At 38.0% G+C, this 16,786-nt stretch overlaps 1 protein-coding gene across 1 annotated transcript in view; it reads right to left on the reverse strand.

Moving 5' to 3' along the window:
* Positions 1-800: 800 nt before the first annotated feature.
* The window catches only part of tmem132e (transmembrane protein 132E), a 553,547-nt gene continuing 537,561 nt past the window's right edge, over positions 801-16,786 (reverse strand). Inside the window, exon 9 of the mRNA XM_059973087.1 lies at positions 801-6,198. Within this exon, the coding sequence (XP_059829070.1) occupies positions 4,996-6,198 (1,203 nt within the window). The 3' untranslated portion in view covers positions 801-4,995. The remainder of the gene's footprint in view (positions 6,199-16,786) is intronic.

A 16,786-nucleotide genomic window follows, 5' to 3' on the forward strand; every position in this document is an offset into this window, starting at 1 on the left:
TTTTCTATGTTTCTAGGATAATATGGGCCCCTTTCACTTCTTTATTTGAATAACTCTTTCCACCTGTTTTTACAGGACAATTTAGTGTTCTACATTTTATCATGGAACTTAAATTCCAGGTTTCACCATTATTTGCATTACAATGCTTTCTGTTGCAAAGCCATACAATTATTTTCACACTATTGATGATAAACATGTCTTTTTTTCCCTTCAAGTTTTGTGGGATTCATTACAGGGCAACTACCCATAGCTGCTAATTTTGCAATCTCATGAAATATAATCCAAATGTTATTTGATGTGGAAAATATAATTTATGATCAAGACAAAGATATAACCATTGGTGTGTACATTATGCATGGAAACTGCTGGGAACATAATATGATGTCAATCTTCATGCAATGCTCATTTGACATTTGGGAGAAAGCGTGGGCCTTCTTCTCTGGGAAGTAAGACCTTGGCAGAAGACCAACTCATGTTTCTTAGAGGAATAACCCATACATATTGTAAGTCATTGTGCTTTGCAGTTGGACTTTCTGACTCCCTCAACACTCTTAGGAGTAACTGGTCTAAATCCAGTAATATTTCCACCAATGACTATCATACAGAACCCATTCCTTTAAGAACTCTGCTCATACAAGGCACATACAAATAAATTAAGGGATTCCACATGAATCACAAATTTATGCTTAGCCACTGATCTGGGGAATCCTCTAGCTTCAACATCCATGCACAACTACTTGCTTGTCATGCAGAGTCCTGCTGCCTTGGATGAAATGGGTGCAATGCTTCAAACAGTTCCACTTGAATATGTTTCTATGCACTCTACAATTTCTATCTAAGATTGCTATCAAATATTTAAAGCTGTAGACTCCTATTAGTGATCTGTTGAGGCAGACATTCACATTGAATAATATGTGCAAGCCAGGAAGCAGCTCCTGAACGAGGAAAATGCTAAAGTTTTGGGTAGTAATTTATAATTGTTTTCCATGGTCTTGGAGCAATTAAATCTAACAGCCCACCAGTGTATGAAGCACAATGCTGTAGGAGAGAAGAGGGAAAAATATGAACTTTTCCGAACATCATTTATGAATTATAAGGTATTAGAATTAGTGCATTTTGAAAGAAATGTAGACCAAGTAAAATGACCAATTTTCAGATTTTCAAGAACACACAGTTGGTTTTGATAGGTAAATAAAATGAATATAAAGCACTCTTATATGAAAGGAAGACCAAGACAAGGAGGACAGAAGTACTGATTAGACTGTATTAAGGATGATAACAGGACTTAAATTAACTTATGTTACTGTATACTATACATATTGTATAAAGAGTTGGTATAATTTTACTTGTGCACCATTCATTAATTTGATAACATTATGTAGCCTCATTGGTTATTTTTTGAAAGCTGATACATGGAAGAATTTTCAATTGATCTTAAGCCTGGAAAGTTCAATAGATGAATCTCCTGTAGCAGTGCTTGATTTCCAGTGCTGCTAGTAGATTCCCTAACTGTCTTGCTCCTACCGTATATGGGCTAATTAGGCAACACTTTCAATACCTGCATGTAGAAGAGGGGAGACATTGACAGAAATTATCCAGGATTCTGTGAAATAGATGAGGAGGCTTTCAGAGTATATAATGGATCTTTGAATATTTATTGGTAAATATGAATACAATCATTAAAGCTATAAATCATTTAATTGAAGAGTAATGAGTTAAAATGAATAGAATGTATCAGTATGGTCTTCGAGAATATGGTTTACAAAGCATGCAGCTCTAAGTATTCTACACAAGTTACACAAAAAAAGGCAGGGTTATGCTTGGAGAATTTTAGATATTTCATGGTTGACCATGATGTCATAGATGCACAATAAACAATGATACATAGAGACGGTTAAATACTACATATGTTATCCAGCTGAGGCCATGATGTCAGAAAAATGAGATGCTGGTTAAGTGATATTTTGGGCAGAAGCTGATTTCTCACTGAAGAGGAAGATAGAATGCGATGGGGAGTCTCCATTGGAAAGAGGCATTTGGAGTCTAGAAGGAGATATATACCTGGGACAAAAGGGAGGAAATGAATAGTCCAACCAGAGTACTCCAATCAGGTGGATGGAAACTGCCCTCAACAAGTCGGCTTGGATTCGCATATCAGCTCTACAGTTGTCAAGGAAATAAGGCCTGTTGGTTTCTGGTCATGCTCCCTTGAAACAAATTAAATTGGAATTGTTACAAAAACCTAAAAGCATTGTTGATGATGTGATAGTTTGATTATTTTAAATCATGAAGATTTATTGCCATTTTGATAATGACAATAATTATAATGCAGATGAAAATGCAAAATGTATGTTCATTAATATCAGCTGGGAAATATCTGGACCTATACATTTATTCCATATTATTTACTTTACAGTTCTAAGCTGCACTCATGCTACATCGAACGTTATGGATAAAGGTTATTTCTGTGCACTAGACAAAGGAATGTTATAAAACAATGAATTCAAACACACTTAGAATTTTGCGGCAATCTCTCTCCATATTTGGAATAATGATATAAATTGTGTGCTGTACACAAACCTTGAAATTTTACAATCTCAAGACAAGCAGTAATAACTTGGAATCTGCATTAAATATAGCAAAACTCCCAAGGCGCTTCACAGTGGAAAAAGGTGGAGAAGTTAGGAAAGTTAGTCAAAGGCACATTTTAAAAGTTGGGTTTACTGGATCTTTGTATAGGCTGGAATGGAAATAACAAGGTGATAATATTTGGAATGGAGTTACAAAAGCTGAGGCCATGATTACAGAAAAATGAGATGCTGGTTAAGTGATTGTTGGGTGCAGATTAATGAGAGAAAACTGTGTCTAAAGAGCACTTTTGAAGTACTCTCAACCTTCTCATTATTACAAAATAATTGGAATGCATTTTTGATACAACCTCAAGGTAACTGCCCAAAAAGTGAAGTCATACTTTTGCTTCAATATTGAACAGAAAAGACACTGAAAATGATTATACAGTAGGTTAAATTGTTAAGTAGTTATATTTCATATGCTTTTTAGCCACGAGGCTGTACCATGTCATAAAATTGACAGGACTGCATGAAAATCGAGATAGATCTTCTTGTGGTTTATCCATGCTCTGGGTTAAACTAAACTCTGGGATTTTCTATATGTGATTTTCCCAGCCACTGTTTCTTCGCTGATCATTTTAATGAACTGAAGGATTGTGAGCTGTCAAGCATTGAGTCAGAAATCTCTGCCTGGTGGATTTCTTTTGTGAAGTTTATAAACTTATTAATAAAACCATGAACAGACAGTGAACTGCTGACTGGGGCTTCAAATATGTTCAGCCATCAGAACTATCAGTTTATAATGAAAATGGCTTTCTTAAAGGCCTAGTGAAAGCTACAAGAGAGTGAAACTTAACCAACAACTTTCTTAATGTTGTGGCTTGGTTTAATGATATAGAAATCTATATATACCTACATATAGAGTATATAATATGTATACATCATTCCATAAAGATGAAATACACCTAAATCACCTCATTCTTGAGGATTTATTATTGTTTAAACCTGCATAGTTCCTGATGCAGGTTTTTTCCAGGAGAAATAGCAATGAGGAAATGTTTTATTTCATTTGTTATTAATCTGTCATTTCCTGATAATCCTCCTTCAATTCATAGTAGATCTAGTGGATCAGTCAGCATATTCCATTGGCCTACAACTGACGTTGGTGTTTTGTTACAGCTTCACTAATTAGAAAGGCCATTCCAACACCTTACCTGCATTTTGCCAACAGCTGGCCATTTGAGTTAAATTTCCCTTTGGCAATTTACTAAAGCCAATGGATTTGGTTTATTTTCTGTCAATGCCTCTCACTGATTTCAAGTAGCTGCTAACCACCTCAAGGAAATATAAAGAATCTTCTTGGAAGTATTAATTTTTTCAGTGTTGTTCTGTGATTAAAACCACTGAATCCCAATTCCAGCAAATTAAGATTTTTGCTTTCTTTTGGAATTGAGCACAATTGATTGCCGATGCGGTTAATTAAGAAAGGTCATATATGGACATTTCTGCTTTAGTGTTTCCATAAATTGCATTGTAAATGTGCATATTAAATTAAAATGAAATGAGGCCAATAACAGATGTTTATAGATTGCTGCTATCACACTTCACTGCGAACATTATTTGTTTCCCATAAACAGAGAAACCTTTTCATATCAACTTTGATTAATCATTCATGTATCAGCTTTCCGACAACCAGTAGTAACACTGCAATTTGTGCCATGCTCTTGCATCAACAGCTTCCATTACTGCAAATAAATGAAACCGAAATGTGGATGAAATGGAAGTTGTCAATGTACAGAATGGTCTGTACATTGTGTCAAATTGTGATTAAAATACTTTTTAAAAAATCAACAGTTGCCACTTAGTTTCAATTCCAGTTTCGTCTTAACCAATCAACTCATTACAGTGGTAGACCACTTTGGAAAGGGTCTTATCGTACTTTTTCTTTTGTACCTAACAACTACAAGGAGTGTTTTACATCTAATAACAATCCCACACTGTGCAGAATAGGTAATTTTCCGCAGCTCTCAGTGTTCTGGAGTCCAAGTTGAAAATAAAATGCCAATGCCGTCCCATTTCACCATCGCCTACATAGAGCGATTCAGCATGCTTTTTATTTCACTATGAGCAAACAGTATGCCCCTGTGCTAAACCAATCATTTTTTGAATCATCAGCTGTGATTTGTCAATACTGTTTCAATAGAGAGTAATCTTTGCGAAAAGGTTGACCAACTTCTCAGTGCAAATCCATTTTGTTAATTGCAGCATCATCAGTGCCCATGTGACCAAAATTGCTGCTGGAGCACGTTTTTCTGTTCACCCAGTCTCCAAGCACTGCCATTTCCTTCTGTGGACCAAACAAAAAACTGTATAATGTGACAAACATCTGGTAACTATAAATGCAGCAAAGTAAAGTAGCAGCAGCCTAGGCAATCTCCTTTATTCTCTGAATATAGTTTTGTAGTTCCTCTGGGTCTCTGAGACCCATATCCTGGCAGACCCACTCAATGTCTTCCTCATCTGCTATAGGGATACAGTTGTACGTCAAGCCAAGCTCTTCTGACGGCAAGGTGGCAAAAGTAGTAAACTTGACTCTTTTGCGTTTGGAGGTGGGTGAGTGCAGAGGATCCTCACTGTGTTCCCTAACTGAGCTCCCAGATGAACCATCGGCTCTGCTGTGCACTTGACTCTGTACACTTGTCTGTGAGCTGCCACTGCTCTGATGGTCATTGTGGCAGCAGGTTTGGATGTTTTCCAAGGGATTTCCAGGACTTTCAGGTTGGGGTGACAGGTCAGCTTGGGTACGAAGGGGCTGTCCATTGCCTAGAAAAACCCAGTGGTGAGAGTGATCCATGCTAGCTTGACCCTCTGGGGGAATACGTTTGTGCCTATACTTGAGGACAAATACAATGCAATTGATGAGAAAAACAAGTATAGCGAGGCAGAAGACTCCTAACAGTGCGTACATTCCAATCTCCAAATCAGTTAGACCCCTTGGTGTTGGGGCATACTCATCATCAGGATCTGCAAGGTCTTTTGGTAGATCTGTGACATCGATGTCAAGAGGCATGCTGGGCATCCCTGTGTTATCAAAATGCATTCCATTATCTTGCATGCCATCGACACCCTTGCCTCGTTCTGCCTTTGAGTCATCTTCCACAGCTGATTTTACAGTTGTGCTGGTCTTCCACATAACACTTTCCTCACGGTTACCTGTCGAAGAAATGTCTGGGAGGAAATCAAATTGACCCTTCTCTTTTGGTTTATGTCCAAATGGGTTGCCTTCAAATCTAACCCCATCAGGTGCATAATCCTCACCAGTATTTTCTAGGTCTTCTTCTGAGTCATCATCAGATCCAAAGCGAACCTTGACATCAACAAATGTCACAAACAGTATGCTCTTGCGGTTTGCCTTTTTACAGAGTTCACAGATACCCAGTTCCACCTTGATAAATTCACCTGATCCTTCACCTTCTGCTAATATCAGGGGCCAAGTAGAGTCCTGGTTAGAAGAGACCACTTTATCATTTAGTGTACTAATCGTTAGGTTGTAGTCTTTGACATTGTAGAGAGTCAGTGGTGCTGCTGTATTGTCACTGTAGAAAATCCATGAACTCAAGATACCTTCCTATGAATAAAAGAAAAAAAGGGAGTAATTAATAATTACATAAGATTTTTATTTGATCTGAGATAAGATATGCCTTATTCTCTTTTCTGAAACACTAATCTTCATTGAAATACTTCAACCAGTACCTTGCCACCCAACTTCACAAATTATACAATGGAATCCGAATCAATTTCAGTGAAAAAGAATGGCAAACTATTCCAATTACTGCAGAGATTTTTATGAATATCCTGCTATTTTTAACAAGCAGTGTATCTGGAAATGCATCAATTCATATTCAAGGCAATAGGGTCTGGAACTGAGGCTGTTATTTAGAGCGAGAACAGATTATACTGAAAACCTTCCAGCTTTATCATGACATGTTTTTGCCTGTCATGATGGATATCCTATGTGACTGACTCCAGAGCACCATTCTTCCTCATCCTTCTTGACTGCATTTGACAAGGCTAATCAATCCACTTTTCTAAAACCTCTCTGTATTCCAGCCAACTGTGACCATCTTTTGGTTCAATTACACATCCAGGTCTACTCAGGGAATCTCATGTAATTACTTTGCTCCTGCTTCTGAGAAGTTACCTCAGAACTTTCCCAAGCATCTATCCTTGATTTTCTCCCCCATTTCATCTGCATGAAGTCCTTTGATGCAAAAACGCATTTCAAGTTCCACATTAATGCTCTAGACACTCAGGGAAATTAATCTAAAGTGCTCACATGAAGTCAACCAGAAATTTAGAACATAGAAAATTACAGAACAGTACAGGCCCTTCCACCCATGTTATGCTGAACTTTTAATCTACTATAAGATCAATCTAATCCTTTTCCCCCACAAAGCCCTCCATTTTTCTTTGAACTGTGCCTATCTAAGAGATCCTTAAATGTCCCTAATGTGTCTTCCCCTACCATCACTCCTGGCAGCGCATTCCACACACCCATAACTCTGTGTAAAAAAAAACTTGACTTTCAATTAAAAAAAAACTTTCTTCCAATTACCTTACAGTTATGCCCCTTTGCATTAACTAATTCTGCCCTGGGAAAAAGTCTCTGGCAGTCCAGTTGATCTATGCCTATTATCATCTTGTACACCTCTTATGAAGTCACCTCTCCAATCCAAGCAACATCTGGTAAATCTCTCTTGCACCTAAAGCTTCCCCAGCCTTCCTATAATGAGGCAATGAAATTGAACACAATATTCCAAATGTGGTCTAACCAGGGCTTTACAGAGCTAAAACATTACCTTGTGACGCTTGAACTCGATTATCCGACTAATAAAGACCAAACACCCATCAACTTGAGCTGCAATTTTGAGGGATCTATTCCCAAGCCACCTCAGTTCCATACTGTTAAGAATCCTGTCACTAACCCTGTATTTTGCATTCAAGGTTGACCTTCCAAAGTGAATTATTTCACACTTTTTCAGGTTGGACTCCATCTGCCACTTCTCAGCCCATCTCTGAATCCTATGAATGTCCCATTGTAACTCTTGCCAATGTTCTACACTATCCACAATATCACCATCCTTAGTGTTATCTGCAAACTTAATAACCCACCCTTCCACTTCCTCATCCATCATTTATAAAAATCACAAACAGCAGGGGTCCCAGAACAGATCCCTAAGGAATATCACTTGTCACTGACCTCCAGTCAGAATACCCTTCACCTAAACCACCTTCTACTTTCTATGGGCAAGCCAATTCTGAATCCACACAGTCAAGTTTCCCTGCACCTAATGCCTTCTGACTTCCTGAATGAGTCTACTATAGGAAACCCTATCAAATGCCTTTCTAAAATCTACATATAACACATTCACTGCTCTACCTTCATCAACCTGCTATATATCCCATCCAGTTTTGGGGACTTATCTATCTTGATGTTTTTGAGAATTTCCAGTATATACACTTCCTTAGCATCAACATATTGTAGCATATGATTCTGTTTTACAATATCCTCACAAATGCCAAGTTCCCTCTCACTGGTGAATACTGAAACAAATTATTCATTAAGAATTTCCCCTACCTCCTCCAACTCTAGGCATGTTTTCTTTCCTATCCATTATCAGTCCTACTGTACTCTAATCCTCCTGATCTTCATATACCTTGCATGTTTTCTTTAATCTTACTTAGTAAGGCCTTATCATGTCCTCTTCTAGCTCTCCTAAGTCCACTTTTAACCTCCTTTCTGGCTACCTTGTAACTCTCTAGAGCCCTGTTACATTCTAAAACTTAAGTAAGCTTTCAAACCCTTGACTATTAGATGTTCCATATCTCTTGTCAACCACTGTTCCTTCACCCTACCATCCTTTCCTTGCCTCAATGAGATAAACCTAATCAGACTCTGTGTAAGTACTCCTGAAACAACCTCCACATTTCTGTTGTGCATTTTCCCAAGTACATCTGTTGTCAATTTACAATCCCAAGTTCCTGCCTAATAACATCATAATTCCCCCTCCTTGATAAAATTACTTCCCCATAGTTCTGCTCCTATCCCTCTTGAAGGCTATAGTAAAGGTCAGGGAATTCTATCACTGTATCTTGAATCTCATCCACTGTGACATGTCACCTGATCTGGTTCACTGCCCAGCACCAGATCCAGTATGGCCTCTCCTCAGTTGGCCTGTCCAAATATTGTATCAGGAATCTTTCCTGGACACACCTAACAAATTCTGCCCCATCTAAACCTTTTACTGGCCATTAATATTAGGGAAGTTAAAGGCCCCCATGACAACAACCCTGTTATTTTTGCAACTTTCCAAAATTTGGCTTCTGATCTGTTTCCTGGTATCTTTGTTGATATTGGGGGATGGTGAGAGAAGTCTATAGAATACTCCCAATACAGCGATTTCTCTCTTCCTGTTTCTTACTTCCATTCACAATGACTCAGTAGACAATCCCTCCAGCAGATCCTCTCTTTCTGCAGTTGTGATACTATCCTGATTAGTAATGCCACTCAATCACCTCTTTTGCCTTTCTCTCTGTCCCTTGTGACAGCCAAGTTTTTGTAATGGGCACAACATTGTAATTCCATGTACTTTATTCCTCTTGTTCCTGATACTTCTGCCATCAAGTAGATACACTTCAATCCACTGCAATTTTGCCTTATCAACTGCCTATCCTTTCTCAGTCTCTCTACAAGTTGCATCTTTCTAGATACCAATTGCCCCATACTCTGACCTCGCTTTCTGCTTCCCATCCCACTGCCAACAGCTCCAGCAAACCTGCCCGCAAGGATATTGGTTCCCCTCATTCAGGTACAAGCCATTCTTTTTATATAGGTTATATGAAGGGGACCTCAATGAAACCTACAAAATATTGAAAGGCCTAGATAAAGTGGATGTGGAGAGGATGTTTCTTATAGTGGGTGAGTCTAGAACCAGAGGGAATAGCCTCAGAATAGAAGGGCACCTTTTAGGACAGATATGAGGAAGAATTTCTTTAGCCGAGGGTGGCAAATCTGTGGAATTGCCTTCGTCCTGACGAAGGGTCTTGACCCGAAACGTCGACAGTGCTTCTCCCTATAGATGCTGCCTAGCCTGCTGTGTTCTACCAGCATTTTGTGTGTGTTGTTTGAACTTCCAGCATCTGCAGATTTCCTCGTGTTTGCCTGTGGAATTCATTGCCCTGTAGTGCTGTACAGGTCAAGTGTTTGGGTATATGTAAAGCAGATTTTGATAGGTTCTTGATTAGTAAGGGTGTCAACAAATGTGGGGAGAAGACAAAAGAATGGGGCTGACAGGGATAACAAATCGGGCAGAGCAGACAGGATGAGCTGAATGGCCCAATTCTGTTCCTCTATTTAGTGGTCCACAAATCTGAAATCCTTCCCCCTGCACTAATTCATTAGCCACACATTCATCTGCCATATCAACCTATTATTATCTTTACTGGCATATGGCACAAGATTACTACCCCTTGAGATCTTGCTTTTCAGTTTCCTACCTAGTTCCCTATTTCTTTCTTCAGGACCTCATCCTTTTTCTTACCTACATTACTGGTACCAATATGTACCACAGCTTTTGGTTTTCACCCTTCCCCTTAAGATGCTGTGGTCTCAATCTGAGACATCCCTGACCCTGCAGTCTCGGAGGCAACAATCATTGGGCAGAGTCTTTCACGTCCACAGAATCTCCTTGCTGCTCCCCTAACCACTGAATTCCTCTATCACCACCACTAGCCTCTTCTCCCCCCTTCCCTTCCGAGCCACAGAGGCAGGTTCAGTGTCAGTGTTGGTTGCTTTGGCTTTCTCTTGATAGTCTTTCTCCCTCCCCAACAGTATCCAAAGCAGTATACATGTTTTGAAGGGAATGGTCACAGGTACTCTGTATTACCTGCTAATAGAACACTAATCTGTATTACCTGCCAATCCTGACAGTCACCCAGCTATCTATCTCCTGTAACGTAGGTGTGCTACTTCCTCATTCTCCCATGTGAGCTTAAGGTAATCCAGTTCCAGTTCCCTAACATGGTGTGTAAAGAGCTACAGCTGCATGCACTTCACGCAGATAAGGAAGACTAGAGGTCAATCAGATCTCCCACATCTGGCAAGAAATCACCGACTCTGGATAATTTCTCATTGCCTAGCTAGGCCAAAGAGAAAAAGAAAGAAAGAAACTTGCTTTTGCATCCACCTCTCTTTGTCGAAATCTCCTGAGTTAAATCCTCAAGTTTTCACTCAAATCCAGTCCACTCTTGCAATGGTTGCTTCCATAATAGCTGTACCGCTTAAACCAAGTCTCTTTTTATTGGCTCCTTGCCAAATGCCTAATAAACCGCGATATCTCAAGCCCACCAAAGAGTCTTCAAAGACTGTTTTAAATCTCACACTCACTCACCACAAACAAGTGACTGCTTGTGATATTTCAAGCCTGTTGAAAAGTTCTGAAAAATCCTGCAGAAACTTCTTTACCCAAAGAGTCATTGGAATGCAAAATAGTGTCATATCCAAGGCAAAAACATTGATACATTTAGAACAAATGAATAGAAAAAATGATTATGGGATAAAAAGATTGAAGAAAGTTCATACGTACCATTAGGCATACAGACCCATTGAAACAGTTGTCTATTTCTGAGCTGTGAAGTCACATTTAATTCTACGTAAATGATAGATCTGTGGAATACGTAAATCAGGATTCCAATGTGCCTGTCACTAATTTAAATCAAACTTGAGAGCATTGATTTCATCATTAAAAACACAAATCCTGAAGGGACCAAATTTTGGGACTAAATAAGGTCTTAAATGAATCTCATCTCCATTCTGTGAATCACTGTTGTAAGTCATAGGAAGGTGAATGCAATATACATTTAGATACTATTTCTCTTAACAAAAGCCAAAATCTATTTTAAATAAATTGCTTACCTGGTGACATTAAATAAGATAAAGTATGTCATATACATTTATTATGCAGTTATCAGCCAATATCACTTTTTAAAGCTTATTAAATTTTAATGAGAAATTTGCTTGTATTGTAGAGGCTAATTATTAAAACTTTCGCTTGTCTTATTCTTTAGGATTCCAGGGGCACAGCAGCAAATCTTTGCATTAAACTGATCTGTCCATAAAAGTGTGCTATCATATGATTAGTAGGCTTTTGCACGCATGAAAAATAGAAAAATAATCATTAAAGTACTATGACTCTTGTATGGGAAGGAAATTTTTGGATGGAAGTACGGCAGGGCCATGTGTATTTATTATTCAGTTGTACTCCAGTTTGTAGCCTCCTGACCAAAGATTAACATGGATGGTAATATTACAGTTACTGTCATGGCTGGAATCTTAAAGATAATGCTTGAATTTGACTACCATTGTTGTTCTTTTCTACAACAAATACAATTTGAATATTTAGTTCAAAGCTGGCTGAGCAATTATCACATCCTTACCATATAAGGCTTACCAAATTTAAAAGATTATAATTAACCTTCATCAGAGTCCAGCCTATTGAAGGTTATTGATTGGGAGTTGGATAAAAAGAGAGAGATTATGCAATTCATTCTTTACTGAGATTGATGCTTCATTTATGTAATCACTGATTAAAACTGGTTAACTTAAACCTCCTTAACTGCTATTGAATTGAACTTGCAGAATTAGAACCTTCTGTGTACTATGTAATTCATCAAAAGAAAGCTTATGGCCAAGAGACTACATTACTTCCATTTTATTTTGGAATTGTATGGAAAATGTGTGAATTCTGCAAAAAAAAATTATAACAATACACCAGTAAAATTACTGCTAATAAAACAGTCAGTGAATATATGGTATCGGGCATCACAGGAGTGTACATTTTTCCCTATGGAATGCATAGATTTTCACCAGGTACCCTGGTTTCCTCATACAGTCCAAAGATGTGTTGGGTGGGTTAATTGGTTATTGTAGAATTGTCCTGTGATTAAATTAGGATTAATCAGGTTTGTTGGGGGTTGCTGATGCAACATGGCTTGAAGGGCCATAATGAATGCATTTTGTATTAATGAATGAATGAATAGATAAATAAATATTCATGACATTCCTAATCACAACTTTTAGGGGAAATATTTCCTTATTGAAAATAAACCTAATGGCCTAGATTTTCCTTGTAAAGTGTAATGGACAAGTTTATGCACAAGTTGTGCAGTAGCTTTAAATTCAGGCAAAGGGCTGATGTGTAGATAAAATATTACAAGTGTAGTGTGTCACTTCTTCAGAGTCAAATTTCCATGATCAGAATAAAAAAAACTAAAATTCAAAGCACATCTTTTTTTAATTTTTGCTCGAATCAGCTTTTGACTTTCAATCCAATCTTTTACTATTTTAGGAAGTGACAGAAAGTGGGTATCTCTATCGTAATCCCATCTTAAAGCGATGTGTGATTGGAATACAAAAGCTCTATTGAGTTTCACAGAATGCGCAAAGTTTTAAAACTGAAGGTTGCATTTTCTACCAGAAAGATACATCACCGTATTTTGATGAAAGCCAGAACAGAATCAAGTGAGCACATCTACAGTACTTCATTGTCCGTAAAGTAGTTTGAGTTAGATGAAGAAATGAAAGGCACTAAAGCAATGGCAACTTTTTAAAGTTTTTGCACATGCAGTTTTAAAATGGCTCCTTATCGAAGGGTTTAACTTCAAGTCTCTGTAATTTTAAATTTTGTTTTCCTTGTGCTTAGCTGCAAAGCAATAAAATGCAGTAAATATTGTTTGAGATACTCTTCTTCTTACACTGACACTTGAATTAAGATAACTTACTCCATTCTGATTCTATAGATTCTAAGGAGGTTACTGAAGCCAACATGCAATCTGCACACACAGTTCTAAAGACAGGTAGGAGGTGCTTTACAGAGGAGGAAGATGGTCACTTGTGAGATGGTACACCCCTTCCATTTCCAGGGCTTATGTCTACACAATATATGCATGAAGTTCTTAGTACTATTCCTCTGTCTGCCTGATTAATCCCTCCCACGACAGAGTTGAAGTCTGGTGTTGGGCATATGATTGATGTGGCTTTCCCAAATGGGCTGACTGAAAGTAACCAGGACCTCAGTAATACAGATGTGGTGCGGGATAGGACACTGCCAATAGATTGTTTATCCTTCCAATGAAATTAGAGTATTTAGCAAAGGCACAGGCATCTTTCCAATGCCTTTCCAGTTCTTACAAGCATGACATCCTTCTGCATTTTTAATGGTTGCCTTTAACAGTAACTACCTTAACACATATGTTACAATGGCAGAGAGAGGGATTCTACATGAAAACACGTAGTGTGTAGTGGTATAAAAACAATGTAAGATCCTTCTGATATCAAATGACTGGTTAACATAAAACAATAAATTTCACAGCATACATCAGTGATGATAAACCTGATCTTGATTCTGCTTTGATGTTCCAGATTTCTCCCCCACCCCTTTCCTTTTTTTCTTTACTTATTTGAACACCATTCTCTTTCAGCTCCACCATTTCTTAGTTCACAGACACTAATCTGTTCAAAATGTCTAACAACTGAACAAAGAAACCAAAGGTTTAGTGATATCACATCCAAGAAGCATTTTGCAAAGAATGTCAGTGATAATCAGCCACCAAATTTGGTGGAATTTGCTTGATTTTGCTGCTTTTCTCAACTTCTGGAGATTATAATTAGAATTATTTACCACAATCAGAGTTATGAAAAGTCACAGAGGAACTGAATTATTCATTTCTGTTCTTTATGTCTGTTGAAAAAGAATCTGCAAAGCAAGATCGCTACAGGGATCAAGGTTTTTTTTACTTTGAATAACTGAAACAAGTAAGTAAAGCTCAGAATAGGAGTCTTCCATTTTTCAGCTCTGTTCAAATGAATTTATTACAATAAAGGTTGTTTTAGATTCTTAATGCATTTCTCATATCTAATGGAAGAATATCCAAGTTATTCAATATGATCTTGCATCAAGAAAGTGTGTTGCTAAAATATAGTGTTTCAAATACACCCTATCCTCATTATATGCGTCTTCAGACAATGCAGATTCACAGTTATGTGTCAAACTATTTCTACCAACTTCTCCTTATATGTGTCCAAAACTCAGTTATGCGAGGCTGTTGGGATGAGAAGCACCGCTTTCCTGCCAATACAAGTCCTGTGTGCACGCCTCACAGTCTCACTCCCGCCAGTCTTGCATTGGTTTTGGCAAGGTGTAGATGTATGATCTTGTGCTCTTAAACTTTTGTTGTTATTACATATGGTGCACTGATTTTATGCTTGAAATATTTAACTATGCCTCCTAAGCGTCCTATGTCAAGTCCTGGGCCATCAGCCAAGCGGCAGAGAACTGCTTTAATACTTGAAAAAAAGTTGGAAATTATAAACAAGGCTGTGTCAGGTGAAGGTAACACAGCTCTGGGACACTACCTCGGCCTGGGTGAGTCCACGATCAGAAACATAAAGAAAATTGCTGAGAAAATAAAAGGTGCAGTGATTGATTCATCACAAGTATCCTCAAAGACTGTTACCAAAGCGTGTAACCCAATTATGACAAAAATGGAGAAAATGTTGAGTTTGTACACTGAGCATGAAACAGTAAAAAACAGCACTCAGTTCCGATCATCTTCGTGTGAAAGCTTTGGAAATTTATGCTCGCCTTTGTTCAGAGGCTAGTGAGGAAGTGTCAAGTGATATTGTTAGCTTTAATGCAAGTAGGGGATGGTTTTCCAAGTTTGTTAATCGTCACAGGCTTCACAACTTAGTTGTGTGTGGTGAGCCAGCTAGTGCTGACCACAAAACTGCTGAATGCTACCCTTTGCATTTGCAGGCTATGATAGCTGAGTTAGGCATCACACCAAATCAGGTGTTTAATGCAGACGAGACCAGGCTTTTTTGGAAGCATATGCTGAAACACACTTTCATAAGTGAGAATGAAAAGACTGTTTAACTTTCTATGATTTATTACATTGAATATTACTTTAAATTAATGAAATATAATACGAATGTTGCCTTGCGGTACTGCTCTTGTGTCGTATTGGTATGAAAATGTGAATAAATTACACATAAAACATATTTAGGAAGCCCTCCAGAATGCATCCCTATTTTCTCTATTTAAATAATTATTCACATTATGCGTTTCCATACTCTGCGTTGACTGGGAGGAATGTATCCCCCGCATATAACGAGGATTGGGTGTATCTTAAAATTTAAGAACATCTGGGACACAAACACTTTTGAAGAAACACATAATGGGGTTTGAGCAGTGAGAATGTGCTATTTTTTTCTGTGCTTAAATCAAGCCTAACTTATTTATGTAAAAATGTTCTTCTTTATTAGGTATAAGTCCATGATGATATGGCTGAAACTACATGATTTATATAGAAAGCTGCAGAGATGGGCTGAGGAAGTTAACAATTGTTCACATCCTATTGGAGGACTAGAGGTAGAAAATGTGACTTTCTTACTGAGTAGAAAATTATAGGCTAGTTAGTCTTCAGTTGTCGTTAACTGTCAGAATAAGAATGAGGAAGGTGGTTAGAAATTAATTGGCAGAATTTTAAAGAGATGACGGAACAGACAAGAATGCATATACCCAAGCCTTTGAAGGTGCCAGAATCAGTGAGAATGGGTCCAGGGATGTTGCTCTTCAATCATTGGGATAGATTTTAAAAATTGAGGTTGTTTTCAGCAGATGGATAAGGGCAGATTTAAATGAAATGCTTTGAATCATGAAAGATTTTGGTAAATAAGGAATGTTTCCAGTAGCAGAAAGAACATCAATCAGAAGTTCAGGATAATCAGTAAAAGAATGAAAGCCTAGTAAAGAGAATGATGTTACGATCTGTCAAGGTTCGAGGATAATAAACAGCTTCTGAGTTATTCCATGCCATGCAGCAGCTTTTTCACAGGTGGTGAGTATGAAGCTGTGAGAAATGAAATAAGCATTAATTGGTGGGGAACGAGTAGGTATGATGGCTATTCAGATTTCTCTGTGTGCCAAGAAAAATAAGTAACCTAAAAGGAGCTAAACTGATTCTGCATTGGCTGTGCACTCTGTCTATGCCTCTCATAATCTCATACACATCTGTCAAGTTGCTTCTCATCCTCCTTGTTCCAAAGAGAAAAGTCCTAGCTCACTCAATATTTCCTCATAAGACATATTCACTAATCC

This window comes from Hypanus sabinus, chromosome 6, assembly GCF_030144855.1.
Source record: "Hypanus sabinus isolate sHypSab1 chromosome 6, sHypSab1.hap1, whole genome shotgun sequence".
Taxonomy (NCBI): Eukaryota; Metazoa; Chordata; class Chondrichthyes; order Myliobatiformes; family Dasyatidae; genus Hypanus; species Hypanus sabinus.